This window comes from Mastacembelus armatus, chromosome 4 (assembly GCF_900324485.2).
Source record: "Mastacembelus armatus chromosome 4, fMasArm1.2, whole genome shotgun sequence".
In the NCBI taxonomy this organism is placed as follows: domain Eukaryota; kingdom Metazoa; phylum Chordata; class Actinopteri; order Synbranchiformes; family Mastacembelidae; genus Mastacembelus; species Mastacembelus armatus.
Window position 1 is genome coordinate 21,169,286 of NC_046636.1, and position 23,577 is coordinate 21,192,862.

Here is a 23,577-nt window from a genome sequence, read left to right on the forward strand (position 1 = left end):
AGCATTTACCTGTTTTATGCTTCTCCTTTGTAGGTGTTTTGTAAGAGTGCGCACGACTTACATTTTAATGCGAATATTGCTACAAGGTTTAATATTTCAATCTGAACTTTTATTTTGAAAGTGTAAGCCATGGGTTCCGCTTGTGCAACGATCAGCTGATGCCTGTGTAAACACAAAACAGAGGTATGCGTGTGCGCGTGTGCGCGCGTGTGTGGGGCATCACGCTCGCTCGGTTGAGGACGTTAATGTGAGCTGTTGTCGGCGGATGTGCACTGAGGTTTAAATCATCCCATGTAGCCTGACAGGGGGGCTGCGGAGACCGGCTCCGGACTTCACTGCTCAGGACGGGATTAGCTGAAGCAGTAAGTGTGTGTGACTCCGTGTGTGACCTGCTTATTGATCATGATGTGTCAGTCCAATGGCACAGCAGACCGTTTCATGTCACAGCTGCTTTGGGCAAAAACCTGAGCTACATCCAAAAAGTAGCTCCAGCATTGACGGACCCCTTTGCAGGTGAAAGTCCTGCAGGTAAAAATCCTCCTGCTGGAAGTATCTGTTATCAGATAAAGAATGAAAAGTAAAAATACCTGTACAGAAACAAGGCTGCTGTGACTGGTGTGTTATTATAGTTCACAATATCATTTTATTTATATGATGCATCAATGTCTAAGCAGCTTTTTACTGTTGTAGCTGTGTGAGGTGAAATCGTTTTATATATTGTTTGGTAGTTTAGTCTAGTGGTTCCCATCCAAGACCCAAGGCCCAAGACCCTTACAAATGGTCACAAGACAAATCTGAGGGACTGTGTGAGGGAAAGAAGGCTCCACTTTGGTTTGTAAGGAGCAATGTTTAAGGTTCTTTAGCAGCTGGAACATAAAACTCAGAGTGGAAACAAATTAATCAAGTGAGATAAAACAAAACAAAAGTAGAAATGAATTAAATATTGATTACTGAGGTGCCAAAGAGAGCTGATAGTATTTTTATTCTATGGCTATGGTTTATAGAGGCGAATAGGAGAAAGACAGTTAGTGTCATGTGCTTTATGATCCCAGGTAAACCTGTTTCAGTCAGTTGGAGTTTTCTCCTCCCTGACTCACAGACATCAGTCTCATGCTGTGTGAAGGGGAGGACCTGTTTCCTTCCTGTAAGGCTGGTCTGGTGACTGCCACATTTTGTCACAAGTCTGATTTCCTTCTTCTCTCCCACTGACATTTGCCTTTTCCTCATCACTTGACAAAACCAGTTGTGACACTTTGCTCATATCACGTGACCTAAACAGTGAGAGATGATGACTTTAGCAACAGAAAGGGAGACAGCTTCTACACACTGGTTTCTTATTTCTGCTTGGGTTTGGAGACTGCTTAGTTTTAGCAGTGAGGAGTTTGAGAGACATGTGTGATCACCAGGTGGGGAAGGCCATGTTTAAGATGCTACCAGTTGCACTGTGGGAAGTGTAGTAGCCAATGGATTTTTTTTAAAGCCTGGTCTATACGACTGTCTCTCACGTGTGCTCCGACTTTATGGATGAGAACATTGCTGACGTACCACTTTAACTAGAATGTTTTTTTTTTTCTTTTGTACTTGCAATGTACTTGTAGTACTTTCAAAGTGCTTAAATATTTGCAGAGCAGGTTTATATACTTACATACTAAAGAAACACAAATGTGCTGATGTTCTAATAAACCTAAAAGCTCATTAGTTTTCTTCCCACTGAGCTCCAGCTGATTAGTAATGAGCATTAGCCTCCTACAGCTACTGGGTTTCTTTTCAGTGACTTGGTGCACGTGTGTATGTGAAAGCATCTTTTTAATTACAGCTGAGTCACAGCGATTAAAAGCGTAATTTTGTGCCTTTGCTGTTTCTTTCCTGTGTTTCCTCTGCAGGGGTCCATGGAGGGACTGGAGCCAGAGGAGCAGTTCCTGCACTGCGCCCGGAACGGAGACCTGCTTGGGATTCAAAAGCTCCTTATGTCCAAAATCAGGGATGGGATGCAGATTAACATTAACTGCAAAGGTACAGAATTAATTGATGGGAATCATATCAATAATAACATACAGGTATTATGCAGTTTGTACTGTTTTCTCAGGTAAAAATAAGTCTAACCTAGGATGGACGCCTCTTCACTTGGCTTGTTATTTTGGACACAAAGATGTAGTGGAGGAATTGCTTAAGGTAGGGTTACTATTTTTTTTTTTTTAAATCCAAACACACACTAACACACTATAGGTTTTAAATTGAGTGTGTGTGTGTGTTGCTACACCCCTGCAGGCAGGGGCAGATGTTAACTTGCCCAATAATATCGGAGATACTCCTCTGCACAAAGCTGCCTTCACAGGAAGAAAGGTACTTGAATGTGTCATCACGTCTCCACTCAGAGTTTAAGTTTCCTTCTGCTCTTTGTTGATAGTATGATTTTATGCATGCAATTATTCATTCATTCAGTCAGTCAATCAATCAATCCATCACATATTGATCAGGAGGTTGTCATGCTGCTGCTGCACTATGATGCATGTCCCACTGTGATCAATGGGTCAGCACAGATTCCCAAAGATGTCACCCAAAATGCAGAGATCAGAAGCATGTTGGAAGGTGAGAGAGACATGTCATTTAAGTGATTTCATGAAAAGATGTTTTTTAATCAATCAGTATGTTTTTAATATTCATTCACACAAGTTTATATAATGTATAAATTCTAAAAGCCTTGTTTTTTCTTGGAAATGCTGACAGCGGCTGAAAGAACAGAGGAGAGGAAACTGGAGGATAAACTTTTGGAAGCAGCGCGAGAAGGAGACCTTACAACTCTAACTCAGCTGGTTAGTGGCAGACACTGATTTTGACCAGTAATAATGTGGAATGTCCTAAAATGTAACATAGTTCCTAGAGGTAATGGTGTGAAAAGGAGTGTTTTGTTTGTGAAATCATGTGGTGAATTAACTTAAGATTTATTTGTATATGAAGTAGCAGTTACACTGTCAAATAATTACACTTATTCACAAGTTACAACAAGTCTAAAGTTCAGAGATAGCAACACAATTGGCAATGAAAACATTCATTGCTGTGGAACAAGAGTAGTAGTGTAAAGGTTTTTAAAAAATCTTAGCAGCCATGACTATTCCAGCTCTTAATGTCAGTGTGACAAATCCGAGTCATGCTTTATTTCAGAATCATAAAGACCTGCAGGATAATCCATCTGATTTTTTCTTTTCTGTGTTTGCTTGTTTGCTTTCTTGTGTTAGTTCAGCAGGAAAAAGCCTCCAGACATCAACTGCACAGATCTGCTGGGTAACACTCCGCTGCACTGTGCAGCGTACCGAGGCCAGAAGCAGTGTGCCCTGAAGCTACTCAAGAGTGGAGCCAGCCCCAACATCAAGAACAAGAATGGTAAGGCCTGTCAGCCAGAGCTGGCAATCATGAATGATACTTATCTAGCAAGATTTTGTAGTTTTACCATGAAAAGACCAAAACCAACTATGTATGTGCCTTGGAATTCCATGGTTGTCCAAACATGATTAAATACATATCAAAAATCCATGTCGCTGCACTGATTGAAGTGGGGTTTTTTTTCATTACAATGAATTTGGCAGCTTCACCTTATTTTGAGTCAACCCACTTACGCTGTCCTGCTGCTGTAAATGCTTATTAGTATAAACATTATATATTTATTCCCAGCCAAAACTAGCCCTGCTCAGCTATGTTTGATGAAACACCCAGCTGTTAGGAAAATACTTGGCTTCTTTTAAAATATAGACCACAGATTTCTGACAAATTCTTCAAGGACAAAAATGATATGGGCCTGACAAGAAATAGGGTAGGGAAGTTGTAAAATACTGAGTGACACACCAGCACATTGTTTGTGTCTTCTCATCTATAAAACCCGTTAGAAGAAGATACAGCACCTTTTATCCTTTTGTACACCACGTACGTCTCTTCCAAAAAGCTGAGAGCTAAACTGGGGTTGGTTTAGGTATAAATGACTCTTTGATATGTGTGCCAGTCATCGTCCTGTGTTTTTCCCCTTGTTACACCTCCACTCTGTTGTGCTAAAGCACCAATTTTCTTGTGTGATAACACGTAGGTCAGACAGTGTTTGATCTGGTCAGTGACACAGCAATGAAGCAGGTCCTTGAAGGCAACATTCATCGAGTGAGTGCTCAGCTGATAATCAGCTTCCTAAACTTACTTTGATTTGTTCTATGATTTGGTTTTTATTTTCCTCATGTTTTTCATCTGTGCCCCTTCCAGGGTGTGACCCGCCATGTCAAGACGCACGAAGGACTCCTCTGGAAGGTAAAGTTTGGGAATCATTTTCTCAGCTTACTGAATGAACTCAATCTTTTGCAGATTGAAAAAAAACAACACGAGAGTAAAACAGTGTCAAAATCTGCTCAGCAGTTTGACAGCCTGTATTTTTGCTGTTGGTGATTCTGCCATGTAGTTAAAATCACCTGCAGCCAACAGAATTATGTGTGTTAAATTTAACAAAGTAACTGTCACTGTGATATTATGATCAACAATAAAGAATAAGTGAAACCAGCACTAACTCACGTTTTGACATTGACACCAGTAAACAAGATGTAAACACTATTGACTACTATGGTAGTTTCTCCCTCTGTGTCTGCTGTTTGGTACTGGGCAGGTAATACAGAACCAAACTTTAGAGTTTCTCATTAAAGTCACACACTGCAGCCGAAAACATTACAACAGGAGACTGAAATAAAACTGTAAAACTGTGGGCCAGAAAGCCTTAAACTCCTCTGGGGTCATTACTAGTAAACATACAAGTAGTCATGTGATCCATTATTAATGAAAACATAGTGACTTCATTTTAGTAGTAAAACTAAATCAACAATGAGCTTATCCTGCTAACAGGTATTGTTTGAAAGTGTATTCCTCTGAGCTCAGTTGTTATCCTGAACCTGTTGAACACACGTCAATGAGCCATTTCACAGTGTGGCATACCTTCATTACACTGAGCACAGCCAGTTTAGATTTTACTCAGTCCAACCACTTTCATTCTAACGGCAGAAATAGTGGCACCCCAAATGCATGTTAATCCACCACTGAAAATAGTCTCAGTTGTAATTACCACTTGGGTGTTAATGTAAGTGTTATTTAAAATTCAAAAACAGGCAATTATGGCAAATTACATGACCACAGCTGTGGGGAAACCCTAAAGATCGATTTTATTTTAACTACCCACTGAGCTTATTAGTATTTAACCATGTGTTGTTTTTTTTTTTATTTGATTTTATTTATTTATTTTTTGGAAAGTGTTTTTAAGTGGAGCACAGATGTTTGTCAAATTTGGGAGTCTATTTCCAGTTTAACGTGTTTAAAATGCTTTGTTCTTTCTCACCCACCCATTGATATCAGAGGAGACCATTCAATAATAGAAATCACTGAAAATCAGGCTGCTGATTATTCTCTCGTGCGTCATCCCACAGAGCTCCAGATTTTTCGGCTGGCGCTCCTACTGGGTCGTCCTTCAGGATGGGGTTTTATCCTGGTACTCTAAACAGTAGGTGCCACCTCACTCTTGAATCGGCTTAAGTAACAAATAAATGAGACTGCTGCAGCACAGGTTTGGTTGGAAAGGTGCTGGAAATGTCAAATAAGATAGGAAATTAACAACAAAAGTGTTGAAAATGTTGTAAATGTAACATCTGTTGAGATATCAGCCTGCAAAAGAAAAAAAAAAAATCTCAGGCGAATTTGTCTCACATATGAAGGTCAGATGCTGCTGCTAATGTCAGAAGACAGGGATGCAAGTCCCTCACACGCGCTCACTGTCTGGTAAGCCAACATGTAGGAAATTGCTCTCAATTTTGTTGATTCGTGTTGAATCTTTGTGACTTTAATTTTCTCATTTCCAGATCAGAGCCAAAGATAACTGCTTCTTTACCCTCAAATGCTTCGATGACAGCGTTCATCATTTCAAAGTATCACCTCAGAATGACCCGGAGACGATGAGAAAAGTGAGTTTAGTTTCTCGGGTTTCTCTTCTAAAGAGTTCAGATTGTTCCATTATTATCTAAGACTTATTGACAATAAAGGAAACATTTAGGCCTGAGTCATACGTCCTTTTCTGCATTAGTGTCCACCTGCGAAGCACCAGTCAAAATGAACTTGCTCCTTTTTTACTGCGTCACCTCATAGCTCTGATATTAAAGGAGCTGAAATAATAAGATAATTCTAATATAAAAATAATTATATAATTATGATTTTGTGTTCTCAGAAATGATGATGATTTTATTAAAAACGTTGCAGTAGCACTGCTGAGATGAGCAGATGAGCTTACTAATCTTTACTACTCATTACTGCTCTTCATTGGAAATACAAAGAGAAATAATTAATGTCACATTCAGGTGACAGGGAAAATTTGTACCACTCTGATGTCTGCCCATTGAAGGCAAGGTTACAACCAGCAGTCAGTACAGTACTGTACTGTACAGTCGACTTAGCTTAGTATAAAGACTGGAAATACCTGAACTTTAAAAACACCAATTCATGGTGGGTTATGTGTCAGACTGTAACTGGCTCAGAGCAGCCGCTATGCACCCAAAGTGCATATAGTTATGTAAGCTCTGGAATTGTTTGATCTTTAGGGAAAACACCTGATTAGCTTAGCTTTTGCATAAAGACTGAAATCAGGATTAAAAAAAAAAACATATAACAGGTTTACAGTATTAGTAATCTTTAGTAATCTGCAGATTTTATTGCAGTCGTACAAAACCAGGCTGTGCCCCCTGTTTACCGTCCATGTGCTAAGCTAAGCTGCTGTCAAACCATTCCTTTAAAACACATACTTAAATTGTCAATCAATTAAATCCACTCTTTATATACTGTAGTTTTTTTCTGTCACTAATTTCTGTCACAGTTTTTTTTTTTTTTCTCCAGGTCAGAATATGTGAGATAAATGAATTATGTGTTTGGTTTTCATGACAAATCAAAGAAAAATCTGTCATCTGTCTTCCAGGCATGGCTGGATGCCCTGGAGGAGCACGCGGCTTACAGCACGCACTACTGCTCCCAAGAGCAGGGCAGCGAGGGGGAGGAGGAGGAGGGGCAAGTGATGTCTCTCGGGGAGTTAACAGACTCACTACAGGTGGCTCTTAATGACAAAAATCCATAATTAACATGTCAGGGTCATGATCCACCCCCCCACCCTGCACGGTATTTGTTCATCTCTATTCTCTTATGTCTCTCTAACACCAGGCAGCGGAGACCAGCCAGAAGAAGCTGGAAAAGGAGGTGGCAGCTTTCCTGTCCGTGCTGAAAAATGATGGGCTGGCAGAAAGTAAAACCTGTTATTTCAATGTCAATTTATTTTTTTTATTTCTATTTTAAAACATATAAACCAGCAGAGGAACCTCACCGATATGAACCATTCATGAGTGGAAATAAAAAGCTTATGATTAAAATTCTATGCATCATCAAACACATTTAAATTTGCAGTATTGATGGCATCATGAGGTTGCTGTGCTTATCTGTAACTTTTCCGACAACATAGCAAACCACTAAACAAAGTTAACTTCGCATTTTGCCTGCAGTTTGTCTTTCAATTTTTGAGCAGGTTCTTGTGTTTGGGTTGTGTGTTTGTCCCATCAGCATTTCCACCTGCCATACTGCAGAAAATGCACGAAATCTGTGAGTTGTCCAGTGAGACCAGTTCCAGTCTCAGTGTCTGTCTCAGCCATTTCTCCAGACAAGAAGGGGTAAGTGTCTGCTTCCCCTAGCTGAATGCCTGTTGGTTGCTAAGTGTCTTAGTTTTTGCTCTATTATGCCACTGATTATCGGCATTTTATTAACAACTGCCAACAACACAATACTGATTAATTTGTGTGTTCACCCAGATCATAAGCAAGATTATATTTTTGGTTTTATGTGTTACTTGGATGTATTTAGTCCTGGAACTTTTGTTGCCAACCCAGTTAAATGGAGGTTTACAGTTTGGTTTGATATCTGATGATTGTGTAACCAAGATATTGTTTCTGCAAAGACGCGTAACATTCCTCAAAGCTTTTGTACGTGAGGGCAGGAAGAAAGCATGTCTGTTTGTGATTTGATTGAAGTGACCCTTTGAAACATGCAGACTGTAAATACTATAATCAACAAGATGCTTAATCTCTGTGACCCTCAGATATGTAGCAATGTTTTCTTAAGAATAAGATATAAAAACATAACGTCTTTGATAAGAAAACAGCGGCACATTTTTACACCTCCTTATGAAAGCAGCTCAGTGGAGTGCACTAATTATGAGCTGTCAGGGTTTCCTTTGTGTGCGGTTCAATAGATTTGATTATAATGGAAGGATTACATCCCTCCAGCAAAAAAAAAAAGAAAAGATAGCACCACTTATAGCTCACAGCAAGCTGAACCTTTGCATCCATTCTGTAATAATGTAAAACTTTAGTATTAAAAGCATTTTTACATGTTGATTCACTTGAAATTCTTTGCATAAAAAGATACATTTTCCTTTTTGTGTTGTAAAGTTATGAATGGCTGGAAAATATAGAACTTATTGTGGCAACTTGCGGAAATAAATTAAGAAGATGCTCCGAGGATGTTTTGTTTGCTGGATGTATATTGTGCCACCAGAGGTAGTTGCTGACATAAAAGGAAAAACATTTTTATAACTTATTTAATAGAAAAAGTCTACTTATTACATATACAAAGTGTAATCACAGCGATCACACTGGTTAACTGGTCAAACTGGTCAAATATAAAGACCCACTCATCCTCTATCCTTTCTGCCATCATGCAGTGTGCATTTACTGTATTTGAATCTCACAGTCCAGATCTCTGGGACCTTCTCTCGATCCCCACTGTGACTGCACGATAACAAAGAACAACACTAAAATATACGCTATCACAAAACCTCAGTTATTATTAGTACAAAATTCAGAGTTCTTTGTGAATTTATTCACAGTCATACTTTAGGGTGCTGTGTTGTCCACTATAAGCAATATATCTTCAAGAATGACCATCTCTGATGCCCTGTGTAGTCCGACATGTACTAGACCTGCTTTCATTGCCCACAAGCCCCTTGGAAGTCTGCTGGTGGTAAAGATGTTCAGTTCTTCAACAGTACCTGGTGGTTCGCTGTCAGTGCTTCCAGGGGGAAGCCTTGGTAATTGGACAACTGTTTGTGATGGCTTCCTTTACTCAAATCCATGTGTCAAGTGTATTTGAAGACCTTTCACACTGATCTTTTTAACCTTTCTCACAATGCTTCATACTTTATAGCCAACTATGGTGTTAAGTCTATTTAATTCCTTTCTGAAGAGCATCATCTGCATCTGATTTCACAGCTCAGTGTCAACTCTGAGCTGGCGCTGTCATGCTAAGTTTGTCCTGTTGTTAGAGCACAGTTGCTGAAATTGACCACGTCTCGCTGTAAAGCCTCTTTGCGTGTTTATGAAGGAGTCGGTATCTGGTGAAGTTTCCACTTCAGTGTGGATCACTTGTACCGCCAGACTGTACGTCAGTTCTGCCAGATGACACTTGCTGAGCATTCAGTCTTTAACAGATCACACACTTAGTCAGAACTTTACTTATGACTATATTAGTGTCAGTGAGCTAAGACCACAGTTTGCAATATGTGATATTTTTGATCAATACGCCTTAGGAAAAATCTCTGAGATGTTGAAATCCTCAGCAAGTATTATGGGATGTTTAGTCTCAACAAGCATAGGTGACATTCTGAGCCAACCACAACTCTCAGCAGCTCCTATTAGTAGGCAGTTTGTGAATGTACCCATTTGCACTGTTGGAGCCCGGAGAGTTCCTCTGGAAGTGTCTTCCTTTGGCTTAATGAGCAGCACAACCTTCTTGAGCTCCTACACTGACAGACAACTTGGAACCATCTGCCTCTTAAAAGTGACCATGTCCTTCTCCAATGAACTTCTTTCTTGAGTCAAATCTAGAGATTGTGCAAGGTCCATGCTCAATAGTCTCTTCTTCTGGCAACGAGACAAGAGACGGCTTTTAAAGCTTTAAGAGCCAAGCAGCAGACTTTCTCACTGGGCCCGTTAAGATTATCATTTTTCTTTCTGGGAAATTGGTAATGTCAATCAGTGTAGTTTTCTGGCTGTGCCTTTTCTATGTTCACAGGCTACAGGTCTTCACCTGTCTCTGAGTTTGTAAGAAATATTTCTTATAATGATCATTATAATCTCTACTTTGTGCAGGTATTGTACTTCTCCCATGAAATTACAACAGGCACTGGGGAAAATGCTGTTGTTAGAAGAGCTTTTACATCTTCTGGTTTAACAAGAAGCCATGAAAGCCCTTTCCATTTAGATTTAGATTTATTCATCAGAATATATAAAAACATAAGACATTATATTAAAATAGATAATTAAGACTGTGCAGGAGAGCTTGTGATGCCAGTGGGCTTATAAAGATATAACCTCCACTTTACAAAAAGTCAACAGCATACATTAAAAACTACAATTTCAACAAGTGGTACATCATCTACACATCATAATGATTTTACATTTTGTTAGTTAAAAATGTCTTGTTTTTTTTATCTAAAGTAATGAGGATGTAGTTTTATTTTTTGCAATTTACTGATGAGAATCTTGTGATTGACTGTGTCACATACTTTTGATAAGTCTAAAAATATACCAAGTGAGAATTTTCTCTTGTCTCTATCAGTTGATATTTTATGGCCAAATTGCAATAGATTTTTTCCTCTGAGCCCGTATTGTTAGTGATATAATATGTTGTTCTCATAAGTCTAGTGTATACCAGATTCTAAAGAATTTTAGAGAACAGTGACAGGACAGATATAGGGCAGTCGTTGCTCACCAAGCTGGAATCACCAGATTTTAACAGTGGTCCAACTTTGGCCACATTAAGATCTCTTGGCACGACACCTGTTTTGAGTACGAGAGATAGAACATACAGTGGGTACGGAAAGTATTCAGACCCCTTTAAATTTTTCACTCTTTGTGTCATTGCAGCCATTTGCCAAAATCAAAAAAGTTCATTTTATTTCTCATTAATGTACACTCAGCACCCCATCTTGGCAGAAAAAAACAGAAATGTAGAAATTTTTGCAAATTTATTAAAAAAGAAAAACTGAAATATCACATGGTCATAAGTATTCAGACCCTTTGCAGTGACACTCATATTTAACTCACATGCTGTCCATTTCTTCTGATCCTCCTTGAGATGGTTCTGCTCCTTCATTGGAGTCCAGCTGTGTTTAATTAAACTGATTGGACTTGATTAGGAAAGGCACACACCTGTCTATATAAGACCTTACAGCTCACAGTGCATGTCAGAGCAAATGAGAATCATGAGGTCAAAGGAACTGCCCAAGGAGCTCAGAGACAGAATTGTGGCAAGGCACAGATCTGGCCAAGGTTACAAAAGTATTTCTGCAGCACTCAAGGTTCCTAAGAGCACAGTGGCCTCCATAATCCTCAAATGGAAAAAGTTTGGGACGACCAGAACTCTTCCTAGATCTGGCCGCCCAGCCAAACTGAGCGATCGTGGAAGAAGAGCCTTGGTGAGAGAGGTAAAGAAGAACCCAAAGATCACTGTGGCTGAGCTCCAGAGATGCAGTAGGGAGATGGGAGAAAGTTCCACAAAGTCAACTATCACTGCAGCCCTCCACCAGTCGGGGCTTTATGGCAGAGTGGCCCGACGGAAGCCTCTATTCAGTGCAAGACACATGAAAGCCCGCATAGAGTTTACCAAAAAACACATGAAGGACTCCCAGACTATGAGAAATAAGATTCTCTGGTCTGATGAGACCAAGATTGAACTTTTTGGTGTTAATTGTAAGCGGTATGTGTGGAGAAAACCAGGCACTACTCATCACCTGCCCAATACAATCCCTACAGTGAAACATGGTGGTGGGAGCATCATGTTGTGGGGGTGTTTTTCAGCTGCAGGGACAGGACGACTGGTTGCAATTGAAGGAAAGATGAATGCGGCCAAGTACAGAGATATCCTGGAAGAAAACCTCTTCCAGAGTGCTCAGGACCTCAGACTGGGCCGAAGGTTCACCTTTCAACAGGACAATGACCCTAAGCACACAGCTAAAATAACAAAGCAGTGGCTTCGGAACAACTCTGTGACCGTTCTTGACTGGCCCAGCCAGAGCCCTGACCTAAACCCAATTGAGCTTCTCTGGAGAGACCTGAAAATGGCTGTCCACCAACGTTCACCATCCAACCTGACAGAACTGGAGAGGATCTGCAAGGAAGAATGGCAGAGGATCCCCAAATCCAGGTGTGAAAAACTTGTTGTATCATTCCCAAGAAGACTCATGGCTGTACTAGCTCAAAAGGGTGCTTCTACTCAATACTGAGCACAGGGTCTGAATACTTATGACCATGTGATATTTCAGGTTTTCTTTTTTAATAAATTTGCAAAAATTTCTACATTTCTGTTTTTTTCTGTCAAGATGGAGTGCTGAGTGTACATTAATGAGAAATAAAATGAACTTTTTTGATTTTGGCAAATGGCTGCAATGACACAAAGAGTGAAAAATTTAAAGGGGTCTGAATACTTTCCGTACCCACTGTAGGTCAGAGACTCAACAGTAAAGAAGGCCACTAGCTCTTATTCCATAATGACCTAGTGCAGAATCTTTCATTTTGAGTAAAATATTCAATATCTCTTTAGATGTTGGAGGAGTATTATAAGTATAATTGGTGTTGATATTTTCTAGTAAAGCCTCATCTGTAGATACAATATTTCTTGCAAACGAAGAACCATTCTGCTAATTTCCTTAGTAAAACCTCAACCTTGACATATCCCATCTCTCTAATGTGTTCTTTAACACATTCCTCTAACCTTTCAGAAATGTATGATATTTCAATAGATCCACCAAAGGCTGGTACTGTATCTGTCTTTCTGACAAAGATGAGAGGTGTTGCTGTTCTATCAAGAGTGTAGTCCTAGTAGTTTCTATATTTCATTTTGTTTTCTCACAATGTTGAACATATGGCTTTGGTCTGCCTTTTCTGGCCCAACTCCACATGGTTGATGGCATTTAAATGATAGAGGCTCCAAAGGAATTAAGCAAAGTGCATTTTTCTACTTCAGTCTTATTCCAAGATCCAGAAGATGGATCATGTTTTATTTTTCTTTTGTTCAGTAACACTTGTGGACATGGACATTAGACTGAGAGCTTCTAGATTTAATGGTCCTTCCTCCATGTTGCAGTTTCCTCATCCAAATAAAGCTTCATTTTTGCAGCTGTTCTTCTTCTTCAAAATATATTTCTGTCTGTCTTTCTGCCAAGTCAGCTTCAACTGTAAGACGTGCAGAAGAAATAGAAGAATTTCTAGATTTTTTTTTTTAAATAAGTACTTTCATTTCAGGTCTAAGCCATATCATTTTTCTTCAGTGATTTCGTATTCAGTCATTTGGTTTCTCTTTTTTCACATTCTCAGACTTTGCTACGACTCACTGTTCCTCTTTTAATTTCCTCTAATATTTTTTCAGTAAATTGGTTTTCATTTTAAACTGTGTCTACAGCAGCACCAACTTCAGAGACACTGAACTGTGATTTGGATTATAATGTTTGAATTTTAAGCAATTTTATTATTAACATGCTAATGTGCTATTACATTAAGCACAATACAGCTGAACCTGATAGGAATATCACTTGTGAGATCTTAAACCAAAGTTTCAAACGAATGATAATTTGATGGCAATATGGGATCGCAAAAGGTTTTACAGTTCATCGTGAGAGCAACATGAACATGTGAAACAAATTTCATCACAAACCTCTCAACATTTTTTTTTTTTAAACAATTTACCCAAAACCACGATTGCAACCTGAGAATGGTCCTAAAATAATAACCACAGTCAGTAAGATTCACTCTCTGGGAACCATGCATATCTGTACAAAACCTTATTGAAATTTAATACACCCAGAAACACGCGTGGAGTAGCTACTACATTGTGAGCAATATGAGAAAATGTTTGAGAGTTGGCATTTTTATATTGTCCCTGGGTACATATCTTCAAATTGCTATGCAGTATTAGACAGTCTACCTCCCTCTGATTGTTTAAACTCATAGTAGTATTCAGTTTCTGCTTCTGAAACAATCAGTTTGCATGTTAACATGGACACAAACACAGGGCAAATAGTTTTATTCCAAAGCCTGAATAATTAAAATAACTAAGTGTTGGAAAAAATCAGTTTCAACTGTGTACTTGATCTGTCTTGTTGTTTTTTGTTTTCCCTCCCACACACTTTCTTCTCATACAAAACACAGTTGAATTTCTCTAGGATCTTTAGAAGAGATAGCACTGCTTGTGTGCCCAAAGGCTGCCAATATCCATTTCAGTGCTCCTTTTTTTTTTAAATGCAACTGCTTTCCGGGTTTTACACCTGGGCCAGGCCTCCATCACTCAGCTGTGCTGCAATGAAAGGCTCGCAGAATCTCTGAGCTCCCCATGAATAGGCCTGTTTTCAATACAAATAACTCAAACATGTACAGTGTATCTCAGTCTGCACATGATGTTGCGCAGTGTGAATGAAGCAGCGGGGCCAGTTCTCATTCCCCTGTGAAGGAAAGATTCTGATTCACTTCCACTTTACACTTTAGCACCATCCGTGGAGGGGTCAGGCAGCAGGAAATTCCTCTTTAAAGTGGTGTATACCGGTGATCTGTGGTCTATCATTATACACCACCTTCTTCCCACCTCACCCTTCCTGCTCTGGTCCTGGTTAGCATCTCATGGATGATAATTTACCCTCAATTTTTGCTTTTTGTTTCTTTGACAGTCCAAAGTAAAGTGCTTCCTTTTTACTAGGCTGTATTTACATATCAGTGGAAACAGTGAAGTCAGATTGTTCATCAACGTGCAGATGAAACATGAGCATGTCTTCATATTATCAACAATAATGCTTTGGCTAAATGGAAGGTTTGGTTAATAGTTTATATCTGAGTCCATTACCTGTTATTTGATCCCCTCTCCTCCATTGGAATCATGTTCTCTGTCAGGCCATTTGAGATGACAGCATCAAGGCAGATGTCCCCCATTACAGATAAACATGGCTCATCACACTCCGCTTCATCTCTGTCCCTCTCCGTGGGTCTGATAATGAGAGGACAGTTGCCGAGGGGAGGATCACTCAGTCAACACGCTGTTTATTTGCAGACCCACTGGCATCACAGCCGGTCTGACAGTCACATACGTTTGTCTTCTGGTTGTTGGGATAGATGAATAAAATAATAAAATATCACTAGCTATGAGAACACTTATACTATTTGTATTGAGTTGCCAGAAGATAAGATTCATGCTGGTTTATGTTTCTATTAGTGATTAGTCTCTTTCTTTGTGTGTGTGTTTGTGGTGAGCTCAGGTGCGCAGTCTGAAATTGGAGCAGGTGGTAGAGAAGAACAAGATCCTTTCCGAAGCGCTGCAGACTCTGGCCACGGAGCACCACGAACTTGAGCAATCCGTCGTCAAAGGATCTTCACCGCGGAGTGCCCTCAGCGAGGATGAGTTCCACGACGCCGTGTCTGGTAAGTTAACAAGTTATCAAGCGCACTCAGGAGACGCAGGAGATTCTGTGACCAACTCCCACTTTCATTCGCCTATAGGACACTGGAATACTTCCTCCTGCCGGGGAATGTTTTTGGTGTGTTTTCCACAGTGTGACGTAAGCTCTAGTGTTGCCTGGTTGTGCAAAAAAAACCTTTTCACGTGAATGTTTGTTTTTGCTGTGAAAAAAAAAAACTTGTATGGTGTAGTAACATTAAACTGACTGATGCTTGAGGATTGTTTTTAAGAATAGCTTCTAATCAAAAAGCATATAATGTTTAAAACTACATATTTAACATAAATACAATTATTTTATTTATATTTTTATGACTATAGTGGTTGTTCAATAATTATTTTGTCATTTGTACAGTATTGATGCTAAAGCCAAGTTGATACCATTTTTTAGCCCAATATCAATAGTTGAGATTTTAAAAATCTCATAGCAATAAAATTGAGATTTCTGCTGTAGAAGAAATGATCTGTGATTATTAACTACACCATAGTTTTTACAGTCAATCATTTCACAGTGAAAAAATAAAATTGCCATCACCCTATAAAAAAACATTGTTTTTTTTTAAAACACTTATTTTTAGCATTATACCAGTCAACATATCTGCATGGTTGATATAACTGTCTGGCTTTAATTGCTATTATGCATTTGTTGACATTGGCTTTACTGTTAGACTATAGCTCCCTGGTTAAAATGTTACTATATTCCTCTTCTGATTTTATTTCCGACGTTAAATTGTTTCAGACTCTGACTCAGAGCACTCGCTGAGTGGCTTTGAAACGGTGGCCAGCCATTCCTCTGAAGAGGAGGAGGACGACGACAACGACGAAGGCTCTCTTATGTTAAGCAGCCCTTGCAGCCCCACCGGCATGTTGCAGGAGGATCACCATGGCAACAAGGATGAGACTCAACCCAATGGGATCACAAAGCATAGGTCAGCTGCGCTGTGTGGTTGAACAAACTCCTCAGAAGGCCTGTCTCCTCCGATCAGACTGTTACTGGTGCATTTTATTTTTGGCTGCAAAATCTCATTGATACTAGAATGAGGCTTTTACCAAACCTTTTCCGAGTCTTCTGTTCTTCTTTGTGAGCTTTGTATTTTTTTTATTTTTCTGTCCTCTCTCAGGTCTCCACTTCATAGTATGAATAATTTAGAGTCAGGGCCAGCCAGGTAAAAGCATGAGAAAGACATGTATTGTAAGAACTGAGCTCCATGTCAGAGCTGTTAAATATTGATAAGGTCAAAGTGTAATGCAATAATGACTCTGCAGTATAGTCCTATATTGTTTAGATGCATTTAGGTTTTAATCATTAAGATAACCCCTCCTATTATTTGGTTTATATGTTATATTATGGTGATTGTAAGTATATAATCCAAATTCCAACCTGAAAAGCAGTCTCTGGGCTCAGTGCCAGTATGCCACACAGTGAATAAGATGTGACACGTAGTTATTAAATGTCTGAGACATTTCCTTTGATGAAAAATGTTTTTAGAGGACTAGTACAAAGTTAAAGCCAATGCATCAAATGCAACTTAACAAAATAATAGAACTGCATGTTAATGTGTGTTATTTTAGGACCAGCTTACCTGCACCAATGTTTTCAAGAAATGACTTCAGTATTTGGAGTATCCTGAGAAACTGCATTGGAATGGTGAGAAATATGTCTGTATTACCAACCTGTAAAATGTCTAGGCAGCTGATAGATGGATTGGATGGAATTGTGGTACAAAGATACAAGTACCCCCTCAGGATGGATTTGTAATAATTTTGTCCTCATCTAGCACAGGTCTAACAGAGCCATGTGAAATGGGCCATGTTACCGTATCATTTTGGAGTGACTGCTCAGCACCAAACAGCAGATGAAACTCCCCATGAATATTATGCTTGTTCTGTGAAGGGACTTTACTTTCTCTCTGTGATGAAACCTTGGCACTCTCTTCCTCTTCATGTCTCTTTCAGGAACTCTCCAAGATTACAATGCCAGTGATTTTCAATGAGCCACTCAGTTTCCTGCAGCGTCTGACAGAGTACATGGAGCACACATACCTCATCTGCCAGGCCAACACCTCCTCAGACTCAGTTGAGAGAATGAAGGTAGCACTTCTGGACTTGTCATGTGCAAAAGACTTTCTTTCAAAAAATACTTGTACTTTTACAGCATTATACCTTTACTTGTGAGTTTAATGCCTAGGACTGTGTGAATATCTAGTGTGTGGCTGCGTTTGCGGTGTCTGCTGTGGCCTCCCAGTGGGAACGGACAGGTAAACCCTTCAACCCCCTGCTAGGAGAAACCTATGAACTGGTCAGGTAAATGGGATTATACAGCTCATGTTAATCACCAGTTATATACTCGGATCTGTCCTCTAACGCTCCCACTTTGATGATGTGTCTCACTTGTCCCTTAGGGAAGATCTTGGCTTCAGGCTCATATCGGAGCAGGTGAGCCATCACCCTCCAGTCAGTGCCTTCCATGCTGAAGGCCTGACACAAGATTTTGTGTTTCACGGATCCATCTACCCCAAACTCAAATTCTGGGGGAAGAGTGTAGAAGCTGAGCCAAAAGGCATCATCACGCTGGAACTGCCCAAGTATGAATTTCTAGCTGACTAGGAGAAACACAGAACATAAATACAACCATGTTTGCTCTCTGAGTGATCTGTATGACCTTATCACACACGACCATTTGCAAATGGGACATCCTTCCTAAGTACTTTTTCTTTCCAGACACAGTGAAGCCTACACATGGACAAATCCTACGTGTTGCGTTCACAACATAATTGTGGGCCAACTGTGGATTGAACAGTATGGAAATGTAGAGGTCATCAACCACAGGTAAGATGAAACAAATCCACTGGCAGTAAGTAAAATGTTAAAGTACACACACTTACTTACATTTATCTAAAGATTGCAGGTTTGAAGACTTGAGTAGAACAACTCAGACAAAGCTGATGACGTTATTTTGAGGAACTTTGAAAGGGAGGAAAATGCAGACAGCTGGAGGATAACATCCTGTTTTTATTTTTCCCTTTTCTCCTAGAACTGGAGAAAGGTGCTGCCTGAATTTCAAGCCATGTGGCCTTTTCGGCAAAGAACTGCACAAGGTTGAAGGGTATATTCTGGATAAAAGGTAAGGCTGACGCTGATGTTCAGACAAACAATTCGAATAATGATTGGGATGTTGAAATCGTTGCCTTGGCAATACGTCATTCAGACATTACATCACATGCTTAATTAATGATCACTGTTTTGTGTGTTGCAACATATTTTTTGATAACAAAAAAAGGTTTTCCTCAGTATTAGTTGACAGCCACTGTCATTGACACATAAAACATATTCCTTCATTACTCCCATATTTTAGAGCAAATCTGATTGAGTAAGATCGGTCTAAGTATGCTTCAGCTGCAAATCATAAAGACATATCTAAGAAACAAAAAAAAAACCTAACATGACACTGAACTAGATAAAGTAACAAGAAGACGACTGACAGGAAACAAGTAGTGTGCAGACCCACGAGAAAATCTACAAGATCACATATGCACCATCAGATACATAGATTCAGGAAAAATGCAAACACACAAAATGACAGCGAGGGAAGTCATGTGGCAACAAGGAACACTGATCATTAGCGGAGAGATAAGAAGATCGTCTTTGTTAATGAATGCATGGTGTGTAATGCCTAGGCCTGTGAGCCTTTTATGGGAAACATGGAAATGTTTATTTTGTTTATAGCTTTTGTTAACCAGGACGTTTTCATGTTTCAAAAATCTGCAGCTAAAATTGAAGTGATCTAAGTGCTTGTTCCTGAGGATGTTTGCATGTGTGGGCGTGGGTGTGTTTTTTCCAAAGCAAAAAGAAGCTGTGTGCTCTCTATGGGAAATGGACGGAGTGTCTTTATGTCGTCGACCCTGCTGCCTTTGAAGCACATAAAAAAAATGACAAGAAAGGGGTGGAAGAAAAAAAAGCCAGCCAACCAGTAAGAAATGTCTTTTACTGCAGGAATCACATCAGTTTGACATTATAATTCAATAAACACTCTCAGGACTGACAATAGTGATAACAACAGATGCTAACAACCATAATTATCACTATTCTGTCATTAAACATCGTCTGATATAATAATGCATCTTGCAGACACTCATAACACATCATTATTTTCTGCCCCCAGGGTTGCAGTGAGGACCAGGAGCAGGGTCCTTCATCAGTTTCAGACAGTGTGGAAGTGATCCCTGGCAGCCAGCTGCTGTGGAGAGTCGCACCCAGACCAGCTAACTCTGCCGAGGTCTGACTGGACTGTAAACATTCACAAGAGTGTAGTCTCAAAACTACTGTAGGAGGTGTTTCCTAACGTTTTAATATACCAAATGTTATGTATTTGTAGATGTACAGCTTCACATCCTTTGCGATGCAGCTGAACGAGCTGCATAAAGAGATGGAGGGAGTCCTTCCTCAGACTGACTGCAGGCTGAGACCAGACATACGAGCCATGGAGAACGGTGACATTGGTAATAACTGTTAGTGAATATACTGGAAATGAAAATTTAAAAAAAAAGAAAATCTTCTTTCTGTAATCAGAAATGCTACAATGTTGTTACTCTAATAGACCTCGCCAGTGAGGAGAAGAAAAGGCTTGAGGAAAAACAGAGAGCAGCTCGCAAAAACCGCTCCAAATCTGATGAAGAGTGGAAGACCAGGTGAGACTGTTGGAGGAAGAAAGTGTTCTCCAGTCACTGTTCATTGCTTCACTCGACAGGATTTTGTGTAATTAACTCATGTTTGCTAGTAGTTATAATTTTAACATAGATGAAAGCTCAGTCTATATTAAGACAACCATCCAAATCCACAAAGTATTAAGCCAGCAGACTTTAACATTGTGCATATCATGGATTGATATGTTATGTTTTTATAACAGATTATATCATACATATAGAAAAGTAATGTTTACTATTGATAGCAATATCAGGAAATGACATTTTAATAATAGCAAAGTGTGATGATTGATGTCAACTCTAGTATACTAGGTTTAATTTGTTAAGATGAACTGACATTCAAATTATTGCATATGTAGTTTTCATTGTAGCTAAGTTCAGTTTCTTCAAGTGATAATTAAATATTTTGGTGAATGCAATCACTCAGTTTTTTATTTCAGTGAAAAGATTTTGTTAAGCTAAATGTGAAACTACAACCAGTAGTCGGTCAGCCTAGAAACAGCCAGCCTACCGTGCTACTTTTACAATTTGTGTTATTTAGAGATTTGAAAATGAGGTTTATGCTTTGTGTTAAGGTAAGCTAATCAGCTTCTATTGCAGTTACTGTACCACACTGTACTGTGACTTCTTTCATCATGTGTGAACACTTTCAACATTGACTGTTTAGTTTTCTAAATGAACATGCATTTATGTAATTTACATTTATTTTGATGTTCAGCTACATTATGGCTGAGTCTAGTTTCTAATTGCAGTTCTTTACTGTTTCATACTTTGGTGCTTTGAGCTAAATCTCCATTTTCTCTTCTCTTGTGTGTTTCTGTCGCACACTCACTTTGATGTTAAGGAGTCCTTCCCTGGGCCCAAGGTTAGATCCGCTCGCTGGTTCACTGATGTGCCTGACGTGTGTTGTGTGATCATATGATCCTTGAAGCTTTCTGTTTTAAAATTTATATGTACTTGTGTCTGGCTCTCTGTTAGATTAAGACAGAGAACTACTGATGATGAGGAATTACATTTTAGAGACACTATTATTTTACCTGCTATCCCTCCAACCAGCATGGCAGCTCCGCTTACTGGCACTAGATGGAATTATGCAAATTCCACAGGAGCCCTATCCCCGGATCATTTCTCTCCTAGTTTAGTTTCACATTAAGTTAATCTCTGTCAACCAATCCAAACCTGTCACCTGCCCTACAGATCACTCATTACCTTGTGCTGCAGTGTGCCTGACCTTCCTTCCTCACTTTGTTTGAGTTTAGATTTTGTGCCTGGCATCACTGAATGCTCATGTGCTGTTCTCTCTGTTTTCAGGTGGTTTCAACAAGGACAAAACCCTCACACCAGCTCCCAGGACTGGCTCTTTTCTGGTGGCTACTGGGACAGGGAATACAGGCAGCTACCAGACATTTATTAATGGACATGATCTGCATAGAGAAATTACCAGTGTACAATGTCCTCTCTACAGATTAGCATTAACAGATTTTTAAAAAAATAGAATGTCATCAGTAATATATAACAAATATGCAAACTGTGTACTTAAACTGTGTGGCCTTAATCAACTTTATAATGGTAAGACTGTGCATAATAATGTCAATTATCAATATTTAAATGTATCAATTATTAAATGTAAAGTTGTTTGACCATTCTTTGAAATGTTATATATTACATTGAGAAGTTGTTTATGGAAGTTAAGCACAGTAGAGGTGCTGATGCACAGGGGTCCATGGTTTTAGTGTCCATCTGTCCTTTTTTAAATGGTTGTCATAGTGTTTGTGATTTCCTCTAGAGTCGGGTTGTCCACTGGCAGTCGGCGGATGATTTCTCCTGATTTGATCTGTTTGCCTTGTAAAGAAATGAGGCTATATTTTACATTGACGCAGTATATTTTCTATACTGTATTGATGTTACGTTAGTTAATTTAGAATTAGAAACAAGAATTGACTGGAAAATGTTTTTATAATTTTATCCAATAAAATCTTCTTCTGATGTGCTCCATACAATATAAAGCACACACACACATAAAAATTGAGCTTTGTATTTATAACTTTGCTGAAAATCTAAGTCTCATACAGCCTAGATTGTCATGATGTATATCGATAATTTAATTTCACAATCCATTCCTGCACATATAAACAATTCAGTGTATTTATATTAATATTTTAAAATGTATATGCAAAATGTTTGATATGCACATAACAGAAAAAGGATGATCCAGTAAAGAAAGATTCTGTTGCAAGACACTGACTTGTAATATGGAGGCTGTGCTCTCAGATCAGGAGACAATGCAAAGAATTGGTGACACTTGGTAAGTTTTCAATTAAAATACCTAGTAAGAAGATGGTTGAAGCAGAGTATATGTGTGAATAGAGGTGTTAAATGTGCTTTTACCTTTGGTAAATATACAGGAAAAAGACCAGAAGAGGGTTGATTAAAAATAAATGAAATAATAAACAAGCTTTTTTATTATTATTTTTAAGTTCAGCTAAACTTGATGTTACCTTCTTAATGCATCGACAGAGGAACACTAACCCCATAAGTCATGTAGCTACCAAAGCTGAACATCCTCTAATGTGTTTGTTTCTGTCTTTTCACTGTCAAATACAATTGAGTACATGTTCCTCCAAAAGAGCATAAGCTTTGCGTTTGTTTTAGATCAATTACAGTAACATGTCAAGAGTCAAGTAGTATTGTGGGTAAAATAGGTTTTTATAATGAATGTCAGTTTGAGTGTAGCTAATTGGTGTTTTATTCACTCTCCATTTAGGCCTGTTAAGGCTCACAGAAGACCGCAGACTATCCAAACAGGAATAAGAAGGGAGACATCCTGGACAGGTCACCAGAAATACTACAAAGTCCACAAAGATGCACTCACACCTGAGGGTAAGGCTTCAGTATACTGCATTTTCACTCACTGTGCATTGACATAAGTGCATGAGACATAGGGGAACACAGGGCTAGTGGTCAATCAGCTCACAAGCTATGAGGAACAACTGCACTGTGAGAAAACACAGCACCCTCATCAAATCCTGTTTCATATTACTGGAAACTGTTGTGGATTACTGTGGTGTCTGGTCAATCTGAAACTCAAATTAGTTTCATACATTGTGTGTTCAGTATTACACAGAAACAATGTGTTGATGAAATGCTGATATGAATCTTAGAAAGTCATGAGCGGATGATTGCAATCTATGCAGAATAATGCCACATATAGCAAGTACTGCAGCCACGGCATAGATAAGAGCTTCCTGCTGCCACATACTGAGAACTGCACTGAGAGTATGCAGGGATTTCTTGAACACATTATTTAGGGTTAAGGACTTCATCTTATGGTCAAAAA

General features: G+C 39.1%; 1 protein-coding gene across 5 annotated transcripts; it reads left to right on the top strand.

Moving 5' to 3' along the window:
• Positions 1 to 146: 146 nt before the first annotated feature.
• Positions 147 to 22,257, top strand: osbpl1a (oxysterol binding protein-like 1A). 5 transcript variants are annotated; one of them, XM_026305356.2, is made up of 29 exons: positions 148 to 362; positions 1,884 to 2,013; positions 2,087 to 2,172; positions 2,269 to 2,343; positions 2,541 to 2,589; positions 2,728 to 2,813; positions 3,237 to 3,381; positions 4,076 to 4,143; positions 4,243 to 4,287; positions 5,445 to 5,518; positions 5,730 to 5,793; positions 5,874 to 5,975; positions 6,977 to 7,105; positions 7,216 to 7,297; positions 7,609 to 7,715; positions 15,341 to 15,503; positions 16,277 to 16,466; positions 17,110 to 17,185; positions 17,494 to 17,628; positions 17,744 to 17,841; positions 17,940 to 18,122; positions 18,259 to 18,366; positions 18,572 to 18,661; positions 19,381 to 19,507; positions 19,700 to 19,813; positions 19,913 to 20,036; positions 20,135 to 20,225; positions 21,085 to 21,105; positions 21,552 to 22,257. In XM_026305356.2, the coding sequence occupies exons 2-29, from the start codon at positions 1,890 to 1,892 to the stop codon at positions 21,652 to 21,654; spliced, it is 2,859 nt and encodes a 952-aa protein (XP_026161141.1). In that variant the 5' UTR covers positions 148 to 362; positions 1,884 to 1,889; the 3' UTR covers positions 21,655 to 22,257. The 5 variants fall into 5 exon arrangements, 4 of the variants coding, with proteins under 4 accessions (XP_026161141.1, XP_026161140.1, XP_026161139.1 ...); XM_026305354.2 differs by having other exon boundaries at positions 149 to 362; positions 2,478 to 2,589; XM_026305355.2 differs by lacking the exon at positions 21,085 to 21,105 and having other exon boundaries at positions 2,478 to 2,589.
• The last annotated feature ends 1,320 nt before the right edge of the window (positions 22,258 to 23,577 follow it).

Excerpts from the sequence above, each read along its gene's own strand:
- osbpl1a (XM_026305354.2), top strand. The coding sequence starts at position 1,890 with ATGGAGGGACTGGAGCCAGAGGAGCAGTTCCTGCACTGCGCCCGGAAC. Across the intron at positions 5,976-6,976 it reads ACCCGGAGACGATGAGAAAA|GCATGGCTGGATGCCCTGGA; the intron begins GTGAGTTTAGTT and ends TCTGTCTTCCAG. Across the intron at positions 7,716-15,340 it reads ATTTCTCCAGACAAGAAGGG|GTGCGCAGTCTGAAATTGGA; the intron begins GTAAGTGTCTGC and ends TGGTGAGCTCAG.